Here is a 21,744-nt window from a genome sequence, read left to right as displayed (position 1 = left end):
TAAGCTCACTGACTTTTAACCTGGAATGTCTCAGAAGTACCTTTTAAAATGAAACTACACTTAGTCTTCTGAAGGTAACACATTTATCAGGTGGATGGGTTAATATCAATCATTGTAAATGTTTAAACATGTTACGTTTAACATGTTTGATCATCACTGCTTTTTTATTTACCTTAGTAGAATGAAGGGTTTTTTCTTCAGTTGTTCTGATGCATAGACCAAATGGAGAGTGGATTAAAAATTATTTATATGAAAAAAACCAACTCTTTAAGTATAAAGCAACTTAGTAAGATTTAAAACCACTGGAGAAGACTTTGTGTTCTTCAGTTACAGTAATTTCACAGGGAGCTTATTGCTACTGTGAAGAAATCACGCAGTGTGAAGAAGTATTTCCTTGCTGTATATGCTCCAGACAACATTTATGCACTGTCTTTAATAGGGAGTGTATAAGTTGTATCATTGGCTGTTATAAACACATTGTGCAAATAAATGCTGGTACTGCTGATCAACAGGTTAAAAATAAAATCTCTGTGCAGCTACCACACAGGCAGCAAGCTTGTGCCCTTTTTTTAGCTAGAAGCCTGTGATGTTCCAGCCAGAGAGCTGGGTTCTCATCCTGATGGTATTTAATTCCCCTGGCCTCGTTTGCACTTCTCTTGATTTCCAGTCTTGTCAAGCTAAATCGTTTTTATAGTACTACTTAGGTTTGCTTCCATCAGACTAAACAGAATTCTTCAAAAGCAGGTAAAGGCCAGACTTCTGGTATCACAAGTTCAGCACAAATTCAGGGGAAAAAAAATACTGTTTAAAACTCACCCAGTGAGTTCCCCGAACCAGCTTACTACATGACTATTCATGCTCTTGTAAGTGGGAGGGGAGCTCTGCAGTTGGGAAAGGAAATAGCATCTTAATAACAATAAGCAGGTTTTATAGGTGCCAAAAATGGCAGGGGTAATCTGCTGCTGATGCATAGTAGTTTTGCTGTTACCCTGGTTTAAATTGGTGAGATTTTCAAAAGAAGTGATTTAGGAGAGGAGGTTCTCTCTAAAAATTAGAAACAGGTGCCCTCATTCCGTCAAACCATTGGGACTAAACCACTGAAGATGCTTCAGTCACTTGTTTCCCTCTGAAATTGATGAGAATAGCTTTCTGCGTAAGGATTTACAAACAGTTGAAGTCTGTTAAGTTTTTTGTTTTGTCTTTTTAATCTTTGGCTTCTAAATTACTCGTGAACTTTTCCAAGATCCCCTACTATATTGCAAAATACATTTAGAAATTCCTGGCAGCTCCATGCTGTGGTTAGCTATGCTATATCAAGACTTGGAAACTTAGGCTAGGTTTGCATTATTTGCCCACACCAGTAAACTAACAAAACCCATCGGGGCGAGTCTACCCGAGCGGCTCTGCCCGGAGGCAGTGGCTGGCTAAGTGTTGAACCTGTTGGCTGATTTACTGTCAGTGTTGGGCACCGTGACCCGGTGTGACTGAGAAGGACTGTGTGCAGGCATACTTGAGATCTGCGTGAAGTGAGATGAAGAGTCTATTTTAAGGTCCGTGTAGACTTGGTGGTGATGTTCAGCCAGGGTTCCATTTCCACACTTGAAATGCGGTCCCTGTGGCCTCCGTCCCTGACAGGGACCCTGCAGCCGTGTCGGAGGAAGAGGGAGCTTGGCTCGTTCAGCTTTCTGGTTTGGGCAGTGGCTGATTAATTTGCTAAATCATTGGCTGTAGTCTTGGGTAGCACACCTGCTTCCTTCATCCGTTTTTCCCAGTGATTTGCACTGCGTTGCTGCTCTCCAGCCATCTTTACATTGGCTGTCTGGTGAAGGGGAATGCCTGAGAGCTGATGTTAAATGCTAATTGACAGCCTGCGGCATTAATGCTGTGCTGGCCCCAAAGCTGTCTTTCCTTGAACCTTGGCTACCGTAGACGCAGTAAGTGTAGGTATCTAACAGCTGTGTGGGGAGAGTGAGTGTACTGGCCGGTTCATCTAATGCACGCTTATTTGTTGTGTGCTTGTCCTGAAGCCTCCATGTCATCCTCTTTTGTCAGGTGCTGGGGGCCGAGCAGGACACCCTTCCTCCTTCGTTTGAGGGCATGGACAGCATGCCCCAGATCCTAAACTCTCTGTGGTGCTTCTCAGCCACCGAGGGATGAACCAGGAGGGGGAACTTACTGAGATCGAGTTGCATGGGAGGCAAGTGTAGCCAGGAGAGAGGCTGTGAGGCAGGGGGGAAGAGTCTGCTCCTTTCTCCGTCCGACCCTGCTGCAGCTCCCTCCCCGGCCGTGTCCCAGGGCAGAAGGGAGACGGACCCCTGAGGAAGTTCAGGCTCTGGCTTTGGGGGGCTGGACGTTGCTGAGGGGGTACGGCAGGGTGCACCAAGGTGCCGTCGGTTCATGTCAGGCAGGACCCCCGCTCTGCCTTCCCAGAGCCCTGCCGCCTGCCCTCAGCTCTGGCACGCGTAAGCCCAGCCGTGTCCCCAGGACACGGGGCAGTTGTCACAGCTGCCTTTGGAGAAGGACTGTGGTGCCTGGCAGGGGACGGAGAGACCTCGGCTTACAGTAAACCTGGGGAGCTTCGGAGCCCTTCCATATCTGCTGCTTCAGAGCAGGTTTCCTCCGCTCCCTCTCCGTGTCCTCGGTGGCCAGGCTGGAGCAGAAGGGGTGACCTGGTAAAACCAGCCGCGGCAGCCACCCCCAGCTGCAGTTGGAAGTGGTTACTCTGTTCAGTGCTCTTTAATTGTAGCTGTCGCCACTCCAAGCGAGCGGAGGAGGGAGGCGGTTTCCTTGTTTTTCGGCTAAGGGAGTTCAAAAATCATTGTTTTTGGCTTGGCGCTCCATCGCCTTGGCAGCCCTCTTCTCCTCAGCTGGCAGATGAGGGATGGCGCTCGCTGTCGGGAAGAGACCCGACCGAAGTCGGTCACCGCTGTGGAGCAAGGCGAGGTGGGGGAGCGAGGGCAGGACTGCCTTCTTGATTTTCATGGGCGCCTGTTCCGTCCGGAGCGTGCAGGCACATCTCTGGAGGGGCTGCTCCTGCATGGCAGGCACTGGGGTGGCTGCTGCCTTCACCCCCCACTTCCCTGAGAGGGCAGAAGCTTTTTGGCTATACCCATAGTGACATGTCCGTCGATACCATGCCGTGTGCTTTTCCTGGCAGGCGGCTTCCCCCTGTAGCTTGGAGAAGCTATAAGCAATGGTGGAAGTGTGCAGTCAGTCTCACGGCTGGAGAAGGTGCCTTGGAAATGCACGTGGGGTGAGACTTGGTTGGGAACTCGGAGACTTGGGTGAGAACAGGAGGAGCAAAGAAGAGGAACTGCTGGGAAGTGACAGTGTTTGGAAAAATCAGCTTCATTATGTCCTGTTAAAGGGGAAAAAAAAGTACTGAGGTGAAGCAAGAAGGGGGAAGGGCAGACTAGCAAGAGCAGTAAAGATGTTGGCTGTATTTCTAAAAGTGAATATTTGGAATTTACATTACTACAATATGTTAGCATCCTGTGCAGTGCCACTCATCAGTCTGAATGAGGAGACTGTGGCTTAATTCGTGATAAATAACAAGGAAAGATCTATGGAGGCACAAGTGTTTAAAGCAAGCTTTGAAAGGAAGAAGTCATAGTGTTTAAAGTAAGTTAAACATTATATTTTTTTTCCGAGAAGTGCTAGCAAGATCACTTAAGGAAAAATATGTGTGTGTAAAAAAAACAGCGTGTTCCACAAACAAAAGCTTTTGTACAGCTTTGTAGAGCAGTTGTAACAGCACAGCTGGAGGAACTCCAGGGGAATCTGTAAAAGTCTGTGCGTAATTAGTGCTGCCTTTTAAACACACAAAGGGAAAAAATGAGTGGATGCCAGCAAATCAGCCAAAAAATAACGTATAACCCCAAGACTTGGAATTTGATTTAAATACAACTACTAGCTCAATACGATCCTATCAAAAAAAAAAAAAAGAAAGAAAGAAAGAAATGTGGTGGGTGGGAGTTTATTGCAGTTGTCTCATTAACTGGGTAGACTATATAACTTTCACAATTAGTGGAATGCTGGCAAAAAGGAAAGTTTCTTGAAAAGTTCTGCTTTCATGGAAAATGCCATTTCTGAAAAAAAAAGTAAGATAAAAAGGGCGCTGCTCTTGCAGAAGGAACCTGCAGAGCCCATAAATGCACTCCTCAGGCATGTCAGCGAGGCGCAGCTCAGCAAGTCTGCCCTGGGCCAGGGTAGCAGGAGCTGCGGTGACTGCACAAACCGAAAAAGAAGGAAAAGGAAGGACCATTCCTTTCATCTGTTTTAAAGCCAATATCTTTGTAGTTTTTCCTTGTATTGTATGTTTTCATGGAAAGAAAAACTCACAGCTATTTTTTTTCTATTTTCTGAAAGCGATCACACCCTTTTCCTACTGGATCCTCAGAAAAGAGTATTGTAAAGCACAAGTGTTGCACCTTTTTTTTTTTTTTCCAGTTTGTTTTTTTTCCCCTGTTGATCACAGTGTTGATGGAAACGTCTTCATCTGACTCCTCTGTGATGCCTACTGTCTTCTCTGGCAGGTGCTACTTTGGAGTACATCCCTCACGGCCAACTTGCAAACGCACACTTAACTTCAAATTTGCGAACGCTGAAATTGGAGCAGGACATTGTGCCTGCTCAGGAGGAGAGGAAGACTCCCCTTGTGGAAGCTGTTCGGGGAAGGAAGTCCTTTTCTTCTCAGGACAAAACTCTCACTCCAATTAACCTGACAGATGACCAGCTTGCCTCTGGCCTCTATGGTAATAACTGGCTCACATTCAGCTTTCATCGTGCTGATGGAGTTTGAATATGAAATACAGTTAAAGCAGGTTTTCAGGGTTCTCCAAATTGCGAAAGTGGGAAAACATGTGGGAAAGTCATGGTGTGAGACCCTGTGTCTGCAGATAGTAGTTAATTTTTAAGTGGCAGATGGTAGCGCATCAGTGAAATGCTCTTTAGTGTCTTCATAAGAAAAATTTACTGAGAGAGAAAGGGTTAAATAATTTTTATTTTTTTTTAAACTTAAGTTTGTATGAATGTTTTACCTGTCTTACGCTTAGAGGTTGGTTTAAAAGTTGTTTCAGTGAATACTAAAATCTAAAAGACCAGCCTTGACTGGACCTCCCCACCCTGTTGAATAGGTTATTGTTAAATGTGCTGTCTGTACTAATGCCTTAGTTCTGGCAATGAGCTGCTGTCATCTGACACCAAGAATTAAGATCTTCTTAACAGAGCAGAGTAACCCATTTCAATGTTAGAAGTCTTTCACAAATAACGAAGAAAAAAACCCAACCACGTGTCTTTTCTTAATGATTTCTAAAGCACCATGAAGATTAGCAGCATGTTGGAAGATGGGAAAGTTAGGCTAAACAAGTTTTCTGCTTCCAAACTTGTTTTTGGAAGTGTTCTTCTATATTTCCAATGTGCATCCCACACCATGACTGTATGTATAAAAGATGAGAAAGCCCAGCTCCAGTTGGTAAATTAAACAGAAAGCTGTTGTGTTTGTTTGTTTTGAAAAATTGTCTAAAGCTGCTGCAGTCAAAGCCAGCTATAGATTTGTACTGATAGGTGTGCTTTGTCTCCCTTTTCAACAGTATGTACTAATAGTGAAAACACACTAAAATCTATCATGAAGAAAAGGGATGGGAAGAAGGATATGAGCAACACCAAGAAGAACCTGCAGTTTGTCGGCATTAATGGCGGGTAAGAGACCTGTCTCCAAAAATCTGTCATCGTGGCACTTTCAGAGTGGGAAGGAAAGGAGGAACCCAGGAGCGTATGCATAGCTTTGGCCTGTCCTTCAGGGTGAGGTGCATCTGCTGAGTTTAAGGGTTGGAGGGAAAAACGAAACAGCTGAGCTTATCTTAATCCTCTGTGAACCTTTTGTGCTTGCAAGTCACACGTGGCATCAGTCTCAAGTACCTGCAGATTAGATTGCTGGCAAATTTAACACAGGAAAATGCAACAAACTCGAAAGCCATGGAAACGTTTCTCGGGCAATATTTTAGTAAGGAAAGCTTTAATATGTCTTTGGCAGCTGACAAGCACAGCATTGTGCTGTTGAACCATACAGCAAGAGATGGCATTGCCTAAGAGTTAACTTTTCTGGCTTTGCACTAGATAAATAACAAACTTTTCTACACAAATACAGAAAACAGTATGGAAAATAATCTTTTAAAATATTACTTACCCTTGCAGAACGTTGCAAACAACTTTAAAACGGTTTCACCAAATTGTTTTTATATAGCTTTTCTAGCCCTTTCCTCAGATTAGTTTTGTTTTAGTACAAATGCCTTGTGCAGTATATATAGCCTAAATATGGCAATTACTTCATTTCATCGATATTGACTAAAAGTGTTATTACTTACAGTGGGGGAATGTTACCACTCATAAATCACTGTTGTACAGTAGAAGAATAGGCTTAGTACATTAATTCATCAGCTGCTGAGGTTGGTGGAATAAGAAAGTTCGTTAGAATCAGCATTAAAATGGTCCAAATCACTTATATTTCACCTAAAATACCAAAATGGTTTTGACTGTCAGAGGAAAAAATGTTAAAATCATGGCTGTTTTCTTTAGATAGCTTTGTTAGCTTCCCTGCTTATATCTGCCTAGCAAGGCAACAACACAATTTACTCTGAACGAATTTCATTTTGTGGCTAAGGCAAGGTCTGACAAGAGCATTAAGACTTCTGTTTAAAAAGGGTTCTTCTTCCATTACACGCTGTGCCCGTAATAATTACAGTGTCCATTGGCAGTGACACTGAGTGCAGTGAGTAGAAAAGGTTTCTGAGTAGAAAACAGGAGGACTAACCCTTTGCAAGACGTTTTTCAACTTGCACCGGCGCAAGCACTGACCGCTGCTGAATGGCACTGAGCAAGCACCCCTGCCCCTGCCTGTTCTACCCCCCCCCCCAGGTACGAAACAACATCCAGCGATGACTCCAGCTCCGAGGAGAGCTCCTCCTCAGATTCGGAGGAGGAGTGCGAGGGCCACGAGTACCCCCACGGCCGGCACACAGAGGAGGGGCAGCCCGCACCCCGTGCTGCTCCGGAGGTCTGCGCCATGGGGGCAGAGAAGGACAGCACCCCTCCAGAGTGTGAGGCCGAGGAGGTGGAAATCAGAGAGAGGTAGGTGGCTTGCCCTCTCCCAAATGCCTTCGAGGGGATTACTGCCGCCTCGTTGCGTGGGGCAAGCCACGGGCCGTGCCCACGCTGGTGGAAGAAGGGCTACCCCCCACAGCTGCTCGACTGCTGCCTGCTTCCCTCCTCCTCAAGGGGCTAATCGGGGGCGATTTCGTCACAAAACGACCACGTGTGAGTGGGGAGAAGGTGTCAGAGGGTGTTCTTTCCGGCAGCTGACCGCAGCAACCTTAAATGGTCCATTTATAGGGAGACCCAGGTGGCTTCCCCCAGGCAGAGACTCTCCCAGGTTACAAACGGCACTCATTTAGGAGCAGGCAGTGCCTTGTTAACAACCTGGTCTGTCAAACAGTAAGTAAGCAAGCAAATGAGTCTTGAACCCCGCACACCAGTCAGCAGCCTGCTGGGAGCACATCGTGCACTTGCACCTTCCACAGCATCTCAGCCGTGGCGGGTACTGCTCGGTAAGACGATGAGCTACAGCAGTGAGGAGGCCGTCCAACCCTGAGATCATATACTTCATATGAGATCGTATACTACAATATGCTTCAAAGCCACCGTCATGCACTCATTCAGCATTTCATGTCTAAGTTAACTTTTCAAATAGCTGTGTAAGGTAGCATTTGACAGGCAAGGTTTTGGGGCGGGGGTTGGCACATGGAAAGCAGTAGTGTGGTGAGGTTTTACTGATTCTTGATTAGTGAATGGGTAAAAGGAAGTATAAACATAGACAGTGAAGGGATATTTTATAGATACTGAGTCTGCCAGATGTTTACAAGTGTGCTAGATTGGAAAATTATGTAAGTGGAATAATAACAGTAAAAGAGGTAAGACAAAATTAATACGCCGTGTTTCATGGAGGTAGAGCCTAGCACCAAACGTATCTGTAAGTATCAACTGCTAAATAAAAGAGATGCAGAAATTCATAATTGAACAGCTATTCAGAGGCCTTGGAGCTGTGAGTTTTTGAAGTGCCCTGAGCTTTATTTATACAGTACTGTAAGATGGCCTGTTATTTTACAAGTGGCATAAAAAGATGGGCAATTTCTCAAAGGAGCTCTCTAATTTATATTTACCCTCGCAAGGGGTGATTGTGAAGAGGAGCAGCAGGACAGCTTAGAGAGCCACGTGTACTTGAGGAGCGTGTTGTTTGCAAGCTGGCTGCCCTGGCAGTGCCCTTTGAGGAGAAGAGGTAGGGCGCGTGGCCCCATGGGACCGAGCATGGTCCATGCGATGGTAGAGCATTTCATTGCTCTGGAAGCACCAGCAGCTGGCTCGTAACCCTGGCAGGCTAAAATGCCTGCCTTAAACACATGAGTGTGTTAGCCTCTCTGCTTTTTGGGAGAATTTTCCTGGAAAATTGCCATTATCTTCTGTGGTAGGTTGTAGGCAGTGGTGCTTGGCCACAGCCTGGTGTGCCGTGTGGCATGGGCATGAGCCTTCTTATTTTCAGCTGTTCCATGAGTTTTGAAATTTGTGATGGAAAGGGGGCAGAAGTGAAAACATGAAGGGGGACCGGAGAAAGACAGTAAATTTCCAGAGCGGATGGGATAAGAAAGGCTAGTTCCAGTGAATTGGAGCTGGCAGGAAGGCACTGCCTGTGCCCTTTCCCACTGGTTAATTCTGTTTCCGTCAAAACTATCGGCATTTCCTCTTGTTAAGCAAGTAATCAAAGCACAGAGTATGTAATACATGCTCTGCAGTCATACAGCAGTAGGGGAGAATTTCCACAAGAAGGGTTGCCAAGTCTAAAGCACAGAAGTGATGTGTCACCTGCTCTCTGTTCCCGCTGCTTCTCCCGCATACATCTCTGCTCGCTGTGGAGGGAGTCCCTGCGGAGAAGAGCTGCCAGAGCAGCTTCTGAATTGCAGAAGCTGATGGCTTGCCTGGAAACATTCATTCCCACATGACTTTCAAAAAGGTAAATGTTCCTACACTGAAACATCAAGAGAAAAATTGAAACATGCCATGTATTCTGCTGTCTCCCTCAGATACGAACTAAGTGAAAAGATGCTTTCTGCCTGTCACCTGCTGAGAAACAACATTGATGACCCCAAGGCATTGACCAACAAAGATGTGGTAAGCAGTGCAGGGCAAAATTCTCTCCGAGCTGCAACAGAAAATCTTCAGGGAGGGATAATTTCTGGTTTTGCCAGACCAACACCACAGTGGCTAGGCAGAAGAGGATTTCGTCTTTCCTGGAAGAGTCACAAACTGTTTTTTCTGTCAGGAGACTTTTGTCCAGGGAATGTACTTGTGCTTTGTGTCCTGGGGTTTTGTGATCCCAAGGCGCACACATAAAAATAGTAACATGAAAGTGCAGTTTCAACACATCCATGCGTTTCCATGTTATTTTTCTAAGTGTCGCTTTAGCACTGCTGTGGCCAGCTCTCAGGCTTCATATTAAGAGACTGCATGAGGTGAGGAGCTTGTTTCTTCCCATGACAAAAGCTCGGATTCTGTTCTGAAACTGCAGGTGGAGGATTCATTGTTAGTATAATACTCAGTCTCAAGAAATAAGGTTGTATTTGTTTCGTATAGGAATTGCCTATATGCCTCATCTAGGAATTGCCTATGCTACTTTGTGAGGGCAATCTGGAAGCAAATTTATAACTGAATTTTACATTTGTTACAGTTGCGCAGTGATGTAAAAGGCAACAGTCCAGTGCCAGTCTCCTCTGCCGTAGACCATCTGCAGCTTCTTAAAGACAATAATGTTGTCTTTAAGACACAGACAATAATATTGTCTGTGTTCAGTTCTGACATGCACGGTCCAGGAATGTTCTGAAAAGTTGTTTAATACAGTTGTGGCAAGTAGATTTCAGTCCTGGGTCAGTCCTTGAGGAGTAGTTTAGTCATTCAAACAACAAATGCTTCAGGCCCAGTCGGAGTTGACAGTGCCAAAAATGGCATAACCAGGTGATAATCTCTGCCTTAGAAGTGTAATTTGAATTTACGTATCTCTTTCTTGTGCTTAAAGTGTTTGCTAGCACAAGTGGTGCTTTGTAGCTGGAAACTGCAGACCAATCAGCTCTTGTTCTCTGTCTGTCTGCTGATAAAGAAGTCTTGTCCAAAAAGGGTAAACTTCAGTACAGCTAGGGATCTGTATAAATTGTCCCAACCTCTTCCAACATAGTCAGCTCTTGTAGCTGCTGTTTACATGAGAAAGAGCTGCAGACTGCTCCTTTTGGGATGTGATGGATTACTTGAATAAAAAAAGTGTACTATTTACTTCATAACGCATGTGATACTGTGACGGTAAAAATAATTTCTTAGTGGTACTTTGCACTCAGTAGTGCCTAAAATTAAAAAAAAAAATAAATATTTATATTATGTCACTTTGTGACCACTTTTGTGTTTCAGCTCTGTATGTTCACAATACATGTGGTCTCTTAATTCAAATGGTTGGACCTTGTAAGTTTTTATTATAGTAGTACTGATGTAGAACATTTGGTATGTATGTATATGTAGTACAGATATATATGTAGTACTGATGTGTGTAGACTATTCTCCCTTTACCAGACATGGACCCCTGCTAGAGCTATTAGTACAGGCAGGTCCCCTGTGTGCTTCCTAGAGGCTAAAGAAGGATGCTGAATGTCTTCTGTGCAAAATTGTCCTTGAACTTACTGGGCATCTTGCAGGTGGGGGTTTATGAGAAGAAGGACATGGTCATCCTTCCAGGTTAGAGAAATTGTCTCAGAGAGTCAGAGCTAGCGGTGACTGCAGGAGCCTTCTTGGCTCACAGCTAGATCTGTTCCACCTACATTGTTCCCAACAGATAATTACCTGGCCTGAGAGGTCCTACCCCTCCTCTCTCAGTCCCTATGGGAACCAATGGGAAAGAGCATCCTGAATGTCGGGCCTGCATCTTCTCATTGTAGCTAAAATCCCTTACTCCTACAGGCATCCATCCTGCAGGGGAAGAACAGGTTCATTCTTTTCTCACTGCAGCAGCCTTTTGCGCTGTGAAAATGTTACAGGGTTCCTTTCTCTAGCTGTGCTTTCAGCAGAGCATCTCCAGTCCTTCCTGTCTGTCCTATAGGTCAGATTTCCTTGGCTACTAATGCTCGCAGCTCACCTTTGAAACTGTTTTGACCGAATCTTTCATGTCATTCAGTGATCAGACTAGACAAGGTAGTCTAGCTGTTGCCTTCACAGTGCTAGGTGGAGAGAAGGGACCGCATCACATGCCATGCAAGCTATAAATCTGTTTATTCACCCCAAAACAGTGTTTGCCTTTTTCATTACAGTGTGATGTTGTTGACTCAGGTTCAGCTTGTCATCTTCTGTAATGTTCAGCTCTTCTCCTGCAGAACTGCTGTCCAGCCAGTCCTCCTATACTTTGTGCATTTGCTAATTCATGCCTTGGGATTGGGCCTAGTTGTCTTAGCATGCTGTTGTTTTAAGTCCCCAAGAAGTGTGCGTTCCCACTGCTCTTAGCCTTGGTTCATCAGTGATTTATAAATGTCATTAAGTATGATGTTTGGAAATGGTTACTCCAAGTCTTTTTTCTGTTCACCACTCTTTGATACCCATTAATTCTGGGAGTAATCTCATCCTAAAATTCTGTACCCTCAGAGGTGAACCATACCTGAAAATTACTTGAAATGAGAGGAGGTATGCAATCAGAGAGGAGGTGGCCAATTGGTGTTTTAAAGAGTTGTCTAGTCAGAGGGGAAATTTCGGTCTGTACATCTTGTTTGTGAGCTGAATACTTTCTTCCCACATTTGACTAAAAAAGGCTTGACCTCCTGCATCACTGACTTGTGGGATGGAAAATCCTTTAAATAGATTGCCCATATGTAAATTTTTCTGTCTTGGTTTTGGCAGAGGTTTTGTTTAAATACCATCCAGCATGAGTGGTTCCGTGTCTCAAGTCAGAAGTCAGCTGTCCCTGAAATGGTTGGAGACTACATAACTGCTTTTGAAGAGATTTCTCCTGCTGTCCTCAGACATATCATCAATATGGCAGATGGAAATGGAAACACGGCTCTGCATTACAGCGTCTCACATTCTAACTTTGAAATTGTAAAGCTTCTTCTGGATGCAAGTAGGTTGACTTGTTTGCATATTTTTTTAAAATTATTTTTGTTTTTTGCAATCCTCATGGGTGAAATTCTTCATGAACCAGAGGTCGATTTTGGGCTCCCTCCAGCTGCTGTTTTAACTGTTAACAGTTACATGGTGGCTCACTTGGGTGGCCTAGAATCCTTCATTCTAGTGCTAGCTATGGAGGTGATTTGTAACTTCTTGACAAAGTTAAAAATACACCCAAGTAAACTATATACAGAGTTGACCAGTGTTTGGGACGGATAGGTAGATCCCTGACTCTTGGACTGTAGTCCAAGTTCAGCAGCACCAGCCTCCACCAGTTTTCTCTGGAAGCAGCGCAGCTGCTGCTCAGCCAAAGGTCAGGTGCTGCTGGAGGAAGATGCATTGAGGTATAAACATCCATGTTGAACACCCAAACTAGTCCAGCTTTGTCTTACTACAGCAGTACAGAAGCTTTTTCTGGCCACCACCTTGATACATCTATGCTGGTCTTCTGAGAAACTGGAGCAACGTGGCATTCTGCCATATAGGAGCATTTTCCCGATCCATGAGCAATGTGATGATGCTTCATTTAGTTGCTTTTGTTGTTGCTTCCTTCTCTCGATCCCCTTGCAACACACATGCAGAGAGGGTAGTGGCAGAGAGGAGACTCCAGAGCATCCGCTCCCCGTATGTGCTAAGCCAGAAGGCAGCCAGCAGAAGGTGACACACGTTGGAGCTGATCCCAGGCAGAATGTGATTTGTTTAAGCCTAGTTTTGCTCCCTGACTGAAGTTTCTTTCTCTAAGCTGGTTATAAAACCTGTCACAGTTGGTTGTGAAGCTTAATTAGGCCAACAAAATGGCTAGAGTGTAAGTCTAGCAATATTTATAAATCCAGAAGGGTAGCATCAGATAAACAAGGACATTAATGATACAAATCTCAGCTTCGATAACCCAGCACATCTGTCACACCTGCAGACACTTTCTCGGCAGGAAAGCAAGCGCTTTGAAATCTCTGGTCCTGTTTGAAGGCAGCCTGTTGGGAAGAGTGAGTCACGGCAGGGGAATGCAGGGAATGTCAGGAGCACAGTGAAATGCAGCAGGCTGGCTCTGCAGCACCACGGTGGGAGGAAGCCGTCCCTCCGCTTCCCTGGGTATCTCAGGGTAGCATGAGCACGCTCATCTGTTGCTGGAAGTCAGGTCTCCTGTAGTTTACAGCAGCTGCTGTATTGCTATGGACACAGCAGGTTTTGACTGTAAAATCCAACACCGTGACTAGTGCCAGGTATGCAAGAGCACATTGCACATGCCAGCACTTGGAAAATATTTGTGAATAGGCAAATTCCTTCAGGTTTTGACAGTCTTCCTCTGGACTGTGTCTAAATGGTCACTGTAGTCAACTTTGCAGTGTGGCTATATCGCAGGCAGATTCTTGGTCCAAGAACTCTGTGTCTGTGTTTGGTGGGAAGAGCAGATGAGACAAGACACTCCTCTGTATCACCATGCAGCGTTACCAAGAGGACAAAGAGGAAGACAGCTCCCCGCTCATTAGCCATATAGAAAAGGAGCTGAAATGTGACCTCAGAAAACACACCTCTGCTGAAGTAGGGTAGGAGAGTATCACTTCCCATAATTATTCATTACCTGTGAAGTAATGCATGTAGCAGAGTGTCGTATTCTGTGACTTCAGTGGCCTCCCAGAAGTGACTTCTGAAAGTAAGGTTGGGCTACTGGTTATAAGGTAGCACAGGTGATGTTACCAAACATGAAAAAATGTGCATTTTCTTACATTTGCACTTGTATTGCTTCTGCAATGTTCTTTTCACTTAAAAAAAAAAAAAAAAAAAAAAAACGCCTTTGGCAATGAATCTGAAGAATTTCCTGAAACAGTTTTGCTTGTTAAACATATCTGTCGTGCAATTTAACCCCAAGTCTAGCGATACTGTTATGTAAGTCTGAGTCCTTGCTTTCCAATACAATGAGCACACTAAAAGCACTGCTGCCTGTAAACTAATAAGCCCTCCTGGATTTCTGCAGAATTTTAGGAACAGAGACAGACTGGAGGTTAGATGTGAACAAAAAGAAGAACTCTTGTCAGTTGCTGGCACTAGTCAGAGGACTTGACTGTATTTGTTCCCAGAGTACTTTTGTTCACAATCAAATAGTCTACAGAGCTTGAAACAGTCTTTAATTGAAAGTTTTTTTCTGCAGCTCCAAAACATGTCCAAGTACACTTGCAGGTCTTTAAAATAACACCAGTTACAGGAAAATGTTTGTGCTGAGGAGAAGCAGCTTTCCCACTGACCACGTTGCTGGCTCATTTTTGTTTTGCAGTGTGGATCCCTGCAGAAGAGGAGCTTAAAGACTCTCCTGATGGTGTTCCTGGGGTTCAGACCCATGACCCTGACAGTCATGTCAAATTTCACACACTTGTTTTTACAAAAGAAAAAAAAAATGCACAAAGAAAGCCCTAAATGTTGACATATAAAATGGCTTTGTGCTCTCTCTTAGGTTGCATGTATAGTAGAAGAGAATCCTTTTCTTTCCTAGGCTCAAGAGCACCCCTGTTTATTTTTTTTCTTCTCCACTTCCCCTTGAATTGCTTCCATTATGAGAGCAGTTGCTGCCTTTTCTTTTTATAGGCTGCTCTACTAACAGTTTATTCAGTTCATTAGCACAATTGCTGCTTTTTGGGTTCCTGCTTTCCAAAGAAATTATCTCATCCCTTTGCAGATGTCTGTAACGTAAATCATCAGAACAAGGCCGGCTATACCCCCATCATGCTTGCTGCACTTGCAGCTGTGGAAGCGGAGAAGGACATGAGGATAGTGGAGGAACTGTTCAGCTGTGGGGACGTGAATGCTAAAGCCAGCCAGGTCAGTCAAATGGTTCATGAGACATTGTTCTCACTCTCGTGTCTTTTTATCTTTCCTTCCACACTCCCATCCCTGCTCCATTGGTTCAGCTTTTGCACTTCTTCACTTTCACCCTCTGCAGTCCTTGATGTTTGTGTGTATGTTTTTGACTGCTGTATACAAAACGGAGCTGTGGAAGAACAGTTGAGCCTGAGGTCTGGATCTCTTCTAAAAATGAAGATTGAATATTATATGAAAGAACCATTACTGAATTTTGGGAGGCGTTTGCAAATTCTGCACCATTTAGCTCCTTCCAAGGAACTCCAGGTGTCTGGAAATAGATCCAATATCTTCCATTAATTTAATAAATAGCTATGTGAATGTGGGATGTGTTACGCATAAAAGGTATTTAAATAATGGCAAGCAGAGCCTTGAGAGTGCTGTATAAAATAACAATCTCCTTTTTTTCTCCCAGAAGCAGCACAGTGCCAAGAAAATAAGTGTGCACGCTTTGTCACTGATTGTCTGTGTAGTAACTTGGGTTTTCCTCTTCTTTCCATGCAGGCTGGTCAGACTGCCCTGATGCTAGCTGTGAGTCATGGGCGGATAGACATGGTTAAAGCTTTACTGGCCTGTGGTGCAGATGTCAATATCCAGGATGACGAGGGCTCTACAGCTCTGATGTGTGCTAGTGAACACGGACATGTAGAGATTGTCAAACTTCTGCTGGCTCAGCCTGGGTGTAATGGCACCCTGGAGGACAATGTGAGTTGCCTTTCCATACAGTGCTTCATCAGATAGCTTCTCCGCTCTGGAATATTTTCCTAATTCAGTTTTTTTTGATGCAGTGGAGAGCTGCTGAAATCTGTTTGCATGAATCTCTGACTCGCAGTGCCAAAGTACCAAATGTATGAATCCTCTGCTTAGTGGTAGCAAGTGCTGTGATTATTTGGCTAGTATCTTTACTTTTCTAACAGACCTACCCAGTAGCAATTTTTATGGTTAGCTGTAGGTATGCAGTGGCCTGAACAGAAAAAACATTTGCTAGCTCATGGTAAAACATCTTCCTTGCTCACAGTCCTTACCCCTTTCCCATGAGTCTTCCAGTTTTCAGTTAGGACCTTATCTGCTGACATAATGGCCTTGAGCGTCGCTTTTCTGTGTCCATGGCAAACATCAACCCTACGGTTCTCTTCACAGGATTTTCACACAGTATCTATACCATGACTTTTGAGAGTACAGGTTTGGTCTCAGTCATGAAGCTACATTGTCCTGACAATAAACAGATGCAGGCTGTGACTTCAGTGCCAAGTGAGACACCTGTGTATTTCTTGTTTGCAAGGATCATTGTAGCCTACGCTGTCAGTGGACAATTTGATCTGTAGACTTCTTAAGCTTGAAACCAGCTTAATGGCTTAGCTGGTTTCTTGCCAGTACTGTGTTCTCCTTAACACCACCACTTCTTGGGTGCATTTCCATTCTTCCTATTGCTTTCACCCACTGAGCACAGAAGTTGAGCCTGGGTTTGGGAGTTGGGAGGGCGGTGGGTGGTTATTTTTTGAAGCTGTTGCAGAGAGCTGGAGACATCATTTCTGTTCATTCACTCCCCTGCTGCAGGAGCTGGCTCAGTTGACTGATGGTGCCAGCGGTGTGTAACAGCTGGCCTAAGGGGAAAATGGAAGGAGGCCTCAGTGTAATAAACGCATCTGGGGGCAATCTAGGTTATTGCAGCCTGGATGCTGTTACCACTGTTAATCACCAAGTCAATAATTAAACTCTTCATGGGGACATGACACTTAACTATTCCTGTAGGCAGTTCGATACTGTTTTCCAAGCACAGCTTCTCTGCTGCTTATTCATTTTATAACAGGTTTGTCCATGCTGTGAGATTATGAGATTTTTAGCATTCCCCTAGCTATACTGAATGTGACAGTGATGCTTTCCCAGTCAGCATAATCAGTAGTAAGCTGGGCTTCATCCTACTGATGTGTGCCACTCTGAGAGTGATTCAACATCTCTCTTAAAGAACTTGTCTTTTCCTGGTGTTGACTGTGGAGTATTTGTTGTGCATTTGTAGTGCATTATATTGCACTGTAGTGGACAGCTCTTCTAGCTCTCTGTCTGCTCAGGACAGTTAGATTTATGTGTAATTGCTCCCTGTAGTCTTATACGATGACTTTCCACTTGGATGCTGTCCCTCGTGCCCCATGCTGGAAAGTTTCCTTAAACTGGTGCCGACCTCTCTAATACCAGTGCTATGGCAGTGGCTGGAAAACGTGCTCCATTCAGAGGGCCAACGTAAGAGGCAATCCCTGTGAGAGGACATTTCAAATACTGGCATTATTGTGGAAACTTCTGTGCACAAGAGCCAAAAGCCAGGCAGTGAACCAGCAAGCCACTGTGAGATTTGTGCTGAGGTTGTAGCTGCCTGCCTTGTAATTTAAACACCATCGGAGAGCAGGGGGTTGTAGCTATGTCGTGCACCAATTTCAGGAAAGGAAGGAAACAAGGAAGGCAGAGTTGGGGATGTGGCGGCTTCATACAGGTGTGCCCCTCTGACAGCTCAGAGGTTCACTTGACAGGTTGTCTGACATCTACTTCTTCCTGGACCAAACATGGTCTAAAGGGAGAAGATCATGTCAGTAAATTACCCTTTCAGCAAAAGCACTCTTTGCTTCTAGCAGCCTCAGCAACTATGGTTTCTGAAAGCAATAATATCTTCCGAGAAACTGAAGTGACAGTATTTGACCAGGAAAGTCTATTTGTTCATAGTTAGACTTCCATCAAGGAGCATTTGGAATTATGAATGCAACTGCTCTTAATGGGAGCTATAACACAACAATTATCATTGTAACACAGCAATTATCATGATAACTTGATTAGCATTTATCCCTCCCTTATCTTTTTTCTGACTCCTCACTGACATTTTAGTTTCTCTCAGGCAGCCCAATCTTCTGAAATCACTGGTCTTACACAGCACTACATGTAACGTTGTTGTGATAATGGCGTGCTCATTCTTCCTCAGCAATAATAGAGGCTCCTTGTTGAGAGAAATTATGAGGCCTCTGACAATTGGACTGCCTCATAAAACAGCAGTGCAAGGCTTATTGTCACTTAATTATAATAAAAGAAATTAAACAAGACTCTAAATTAACGCAACTGTCTGTCTGAGCAGTAGTGCCTCCATAACTTCCCTTCTCTGTGGGCTGATGAGGCTTTTAAGAGATCTGTTAATGCAGACAAGCACTAATTCTCTTGTTTCTTCCTTTATTCTCTCAGGATGGCAGCACGGCACTTTCAATAGCCCTGGAAGCTGGACATAAGGACATAGCGGTTCTCCTTTATGCCCATGTCAACTTTTCCAAAACCCAGTCACCGGTTAGTACACAACCTTCTTACAGTTTATGTTTTAACTTGCTGCCTCTGAGCATAATAGTAAAACATAAAAAAAATAAATTAACTCCCCAGCAGCTGTACAGCAGTACAACACATGATATTCCAAGTTTATTCACAGGATAGTTTTTATGCTGGTAAGTGTAATACACATTTTTAAATACAGGTTGACTGCAGAAGGCTGAACCCTGACTGCAGGATACCTCGTCCTTCTCTTCCCTTTTATCTGGGGGTACAGATAGCTCACTGGCAGGGTTCACTGACTGCAGCTATTGTGCAGAGGCGCTGTTGCATCATCATCATGCTAATTATTGACCTGGTCACCAAATACAGCTGTTTCTGGAGTTACAGCTGTCCTAGGTGTTCTGGCAACTACCTACCTGCTCTCCGAGCCCCAGCTCGCTCTCCTGATAAGCTGCTGCTAAACCTTTCACTGTCTAAACAACATGCACTCTCAGTTAGTAGGCTGTATGATAGCTAGCACTGTTCTTCCTAAAATGAAGAAAGAAAAAAAAAAAGATTAATTTGTGTACTTAAAGGCAAGGGATTGAACAAAGTGCTTGTGCGTGCTGTGTTCTCACTCAGCTGGCTGGAATAATTTCACTTTGATTAATTGTTCTCCCTCTTTTCTAGGGCACTCCTAGGCTCAGCAGAAGAACATCTCCTGGTCCTACCCACAGAGCCACGTTTGAGTAGTGCATGAATATCTGTAAAAATCTCTATGCCATCTTTAAGCTGCTAAATGTTACTGTTTTACTGAGACAGATACTGAATGTAATTGTCTTGTGCCTGAACTCACCAGCAAAGTGAAAGCAGAGATCTAGTGCTAGAGATAGAAAACTGTAAACTTGAAGCAAGCATATAGTTAAGTAGTGCTCAGCTGAGAACCTTAGCCAGAACTGTTCTTTTGCTCACCTACTCGTCTTTCCATACACTGGCATAAACCCTGTTTTTCTTTGCTATTATCCTTTCTTATGTTATGTGCAGCCTAAGACTTCTAAAGCTATCCATGCAGGGGTGTCCCGGTGGCTTGGTTTTAATCATTCTAAAACGTATTTACTGTGCCTAGACTTTATCACAGTAACCTTTTCATAAATTTCATTCCAACATGATTTTGATGTTTTTAATTACTTTGAAATTCAGAAGTTGCAGTTGCTTATATAGTCAGCTCCATGGATCTTGAGCTGGTGGGTGAGTGGGTAGGTATTGGGGATAGACCCTCTTGTCAGGTCTGAAGTTCACTAAATAAGTTGTTGCTAATTGGGGATAATGTATAACTTTTTATATGAAAGATACTAGTATCTATAAAATTAACTCACACAGTATTTTCAACATTTTATATTCCTTAATAATTAAAAACTACATGAAGAATTACATGTCCTGTTACCATATTTTTATTAACTGTGTCAGTCTATAAGCTCCATACATGTTTATTGGAGAGTAAAATTAGAGGTACCAGCTGAATATTCCCCTTGAGTGGAATTGAGTGTAGTTCTCGGTGCATATTTATGGAATGCTATTACCTTGTCACATTCACTTTAGTCATGTGTATTGAAATGTTTGAAGTGCCTTAGACTCTTGCCATATTTTCAGAATAAAATTTCATTATGCTGTTTTACTCCTCTCCTGGTTTACATGTGATTTGTCTTCATCCAGAAATACTGCAAATTACAACTGCAGCAGCAAAATGGGTAGATTGGTAAGTCAGGACAGGGAGGACTGGATAGTTCAAGCCTTGGGGGCTGCTGATGCGAACAGCTTCAGTGCCCAAACTAGCTTTTTGCTGCTGACTGGTGGAGTAAAAAGCTTTGCCCAAGATGATATGCCTTCGCTGGTCTTGCATGTGCTGTGAAGGTTGGACCCTTTGCAGTTTGGGAGAGAAGTGGCATCTCTCGGCCATGGGAAACATCATGGGGAGGCACCGAAGGATGGTGTTCAAGCGATTTGCTTGAACTGTGAAGTAGTTACCAACTGAAAGAAAAGCCCTTGAGCTTTATCTTCCAAACAAGCCTGGCAGCCTAGTGAAGGGCATGCTTTTTAGATGGCATTGGAGCAAGTCCTAAGCTAGTGCCTCTGTATCCTTGTCAGTTCAGACCTACCTGATGAGACAGAAAAAACACACCTCAGTGCCTTCCTTCAAGGGACCTAAATACTTCTGTTCTTCTGTGCCCTTCCTCCTTCCCTCCGTAAGTCGTTATCAAACAGCTCTTCATACATAGTTCCTTTGAAATAGGGACCCGCTGAAGCCATCCTCAGCCTACGTGGACTCAGTGGCTGGGGCTACACGAAACTTCTGTGAGCTCTGTCAGAGCTGGTTTGGTCCAGCTTTGCAGGTGCTGTGGTGATACCAGTGGTAGGCTGGTATGCCAGTGCTTGGGATTGTGCCCTTGGCAAAGGGCAGGTGAAGTCTTTCTGTTGCGGGGGGGTGTGTCTTAACACAGCAGTCCCAAACAAGCCCCCCACAGACACCTTGAGGTCAGTCAGTTTTTACGTTGCACCTCTCTGGCCAACTTCTCTTCTCACTCTTCACTTAGCATCTAATTTTGTGTGGATGCTGTCTCACCTGGGTCCTGCCTGCTATTTAAAGAGGTACGTCGCCACCTTGCCAAATTACTGTGAAAATAAGGTCTTCCCTCTGACACCAGACTGATGGCAGACAGCAGCAGGAGCTGTAAAAAATTAAACAGAAAAAAATACCCTCACTTTGCCCTCGCTGCTCAGAGAGGGTGGGGCACAGGCTGTCTTGCGTAGCAGGGAGCTGAGCTGTGCCCCACACATGCATCCAACAGATGACCTGAGACTTGGTCACACACAGTGCATGACACCAGCGCAGGCTTCCCAAAAAATTCCTCATTCACTTAGGAGCCGGGTGGGTTTCTTGTTCAGCAGAATTAGTGCAGGTTGGATCTCCCTGCCTTGGGCATGGCAAGAGTAGCTTTTGCTTCATTTTCAGACCTGTTGATCTGCCACCTCTTGCCACAGTTTGAACACCTGTCTGGAAATCAAAGTCAAGATAATCTGTTCTTGTCTTTATGAGTCTAAAACACACACAGTGCTGGAGTTAAACAAATCAAGCTGATGAAGTGGAGAAATAGGATGACTGCTTTAATCTTTCTCCAGAACTTGTTCTAATTGTACAGAAAATCCAGTTCACGTATTTCTACATGCTTGCCTGTATCTAATGGATTAAATTCTTGTCTAGTGGAGACACATATTGCCAGGACAGAGTTTGGACCAGGGACAGGTTTCTACTCACAGTTTTATCACTTTACCACAGTTTTTATTTAGCGGTGGTTTGACCAAAAACAGTCTAGTTGTGCT

The 21,744-nt window shown here is 44.2% G+C and overlaps 1 protein-coding gene across 5 annotated transcripts in view; it reads left to right on the top strand.

The window, feature by feature from the left end:
- KANK1 (KN motif and ankyrin repeat domains 1) overlaps window positions 1-20,035 on the top strand; it is a 122,269-nt gene extending 102,234 nt beyond the window's left edge. For all 5 annotated transcript variants that reach the window (XM_049796634.1, XM_049796633.1, XM_049796635.1 and 2 more), the window contains 9 exons: window positions 4,536-4,754; window positions 5,592-5,700; window positions 6,916-7,128; window positions 9,132-9,219; window positions 11,974-12,193; window positions 14,909-15,051; window positions 15,595-15,795; window positions 18,310-18,408; window positions 19,057-20,035. In XM_049796634.1, the coding sequence (XP_049652591.1) occupies window positions 4,536-4,754; window positions 5,592-5,700; window positions 6,916-7,128; window positions 9,132-9,219; window positions 11,974-12,193; window positions 14,909-15,051; window positions 15,595-15,795; window positions 18,310-18,408; window positions 19,057-19,119 (1,355 nt within the window). In that variant the 3' untranslated portion in view covers window positions 19,120-20,035. The remainder of the gene's footprint in view (window positions 1-4,535; window positions 4,755-5,591; window positions 5,701-6,915; window positions 7,129-9,131; window positions 9,220-11,973; window positions 12,194-14,908; window positions 15,052-15,594; window positions 15,796-18,309; window positions 18,409-19,056) is intronic.
- Window positions 20,036-21,744: the final 1,709 nt, after the last annotated feature.

The sequence above is a fragment of the Accipiter gentilis genome, chromosome Z (genome assembly GCF_929443795.1).
Source record: "Accipiter gentilis chromosome Z, bAccGen1.1, whole genome shotgun sequence".
In the NCBI taxonomy this organism is placed as follows: Eukaryota; Metazoa; Chordata; class Aves; order Accipitriformes; family Accipitridae; genus Astur; species Astur gentilis.
Note: the sequence above shows the minus strand (reverse complement) of the source record. Positions and strands in the feature narration are given on the sequence as shown.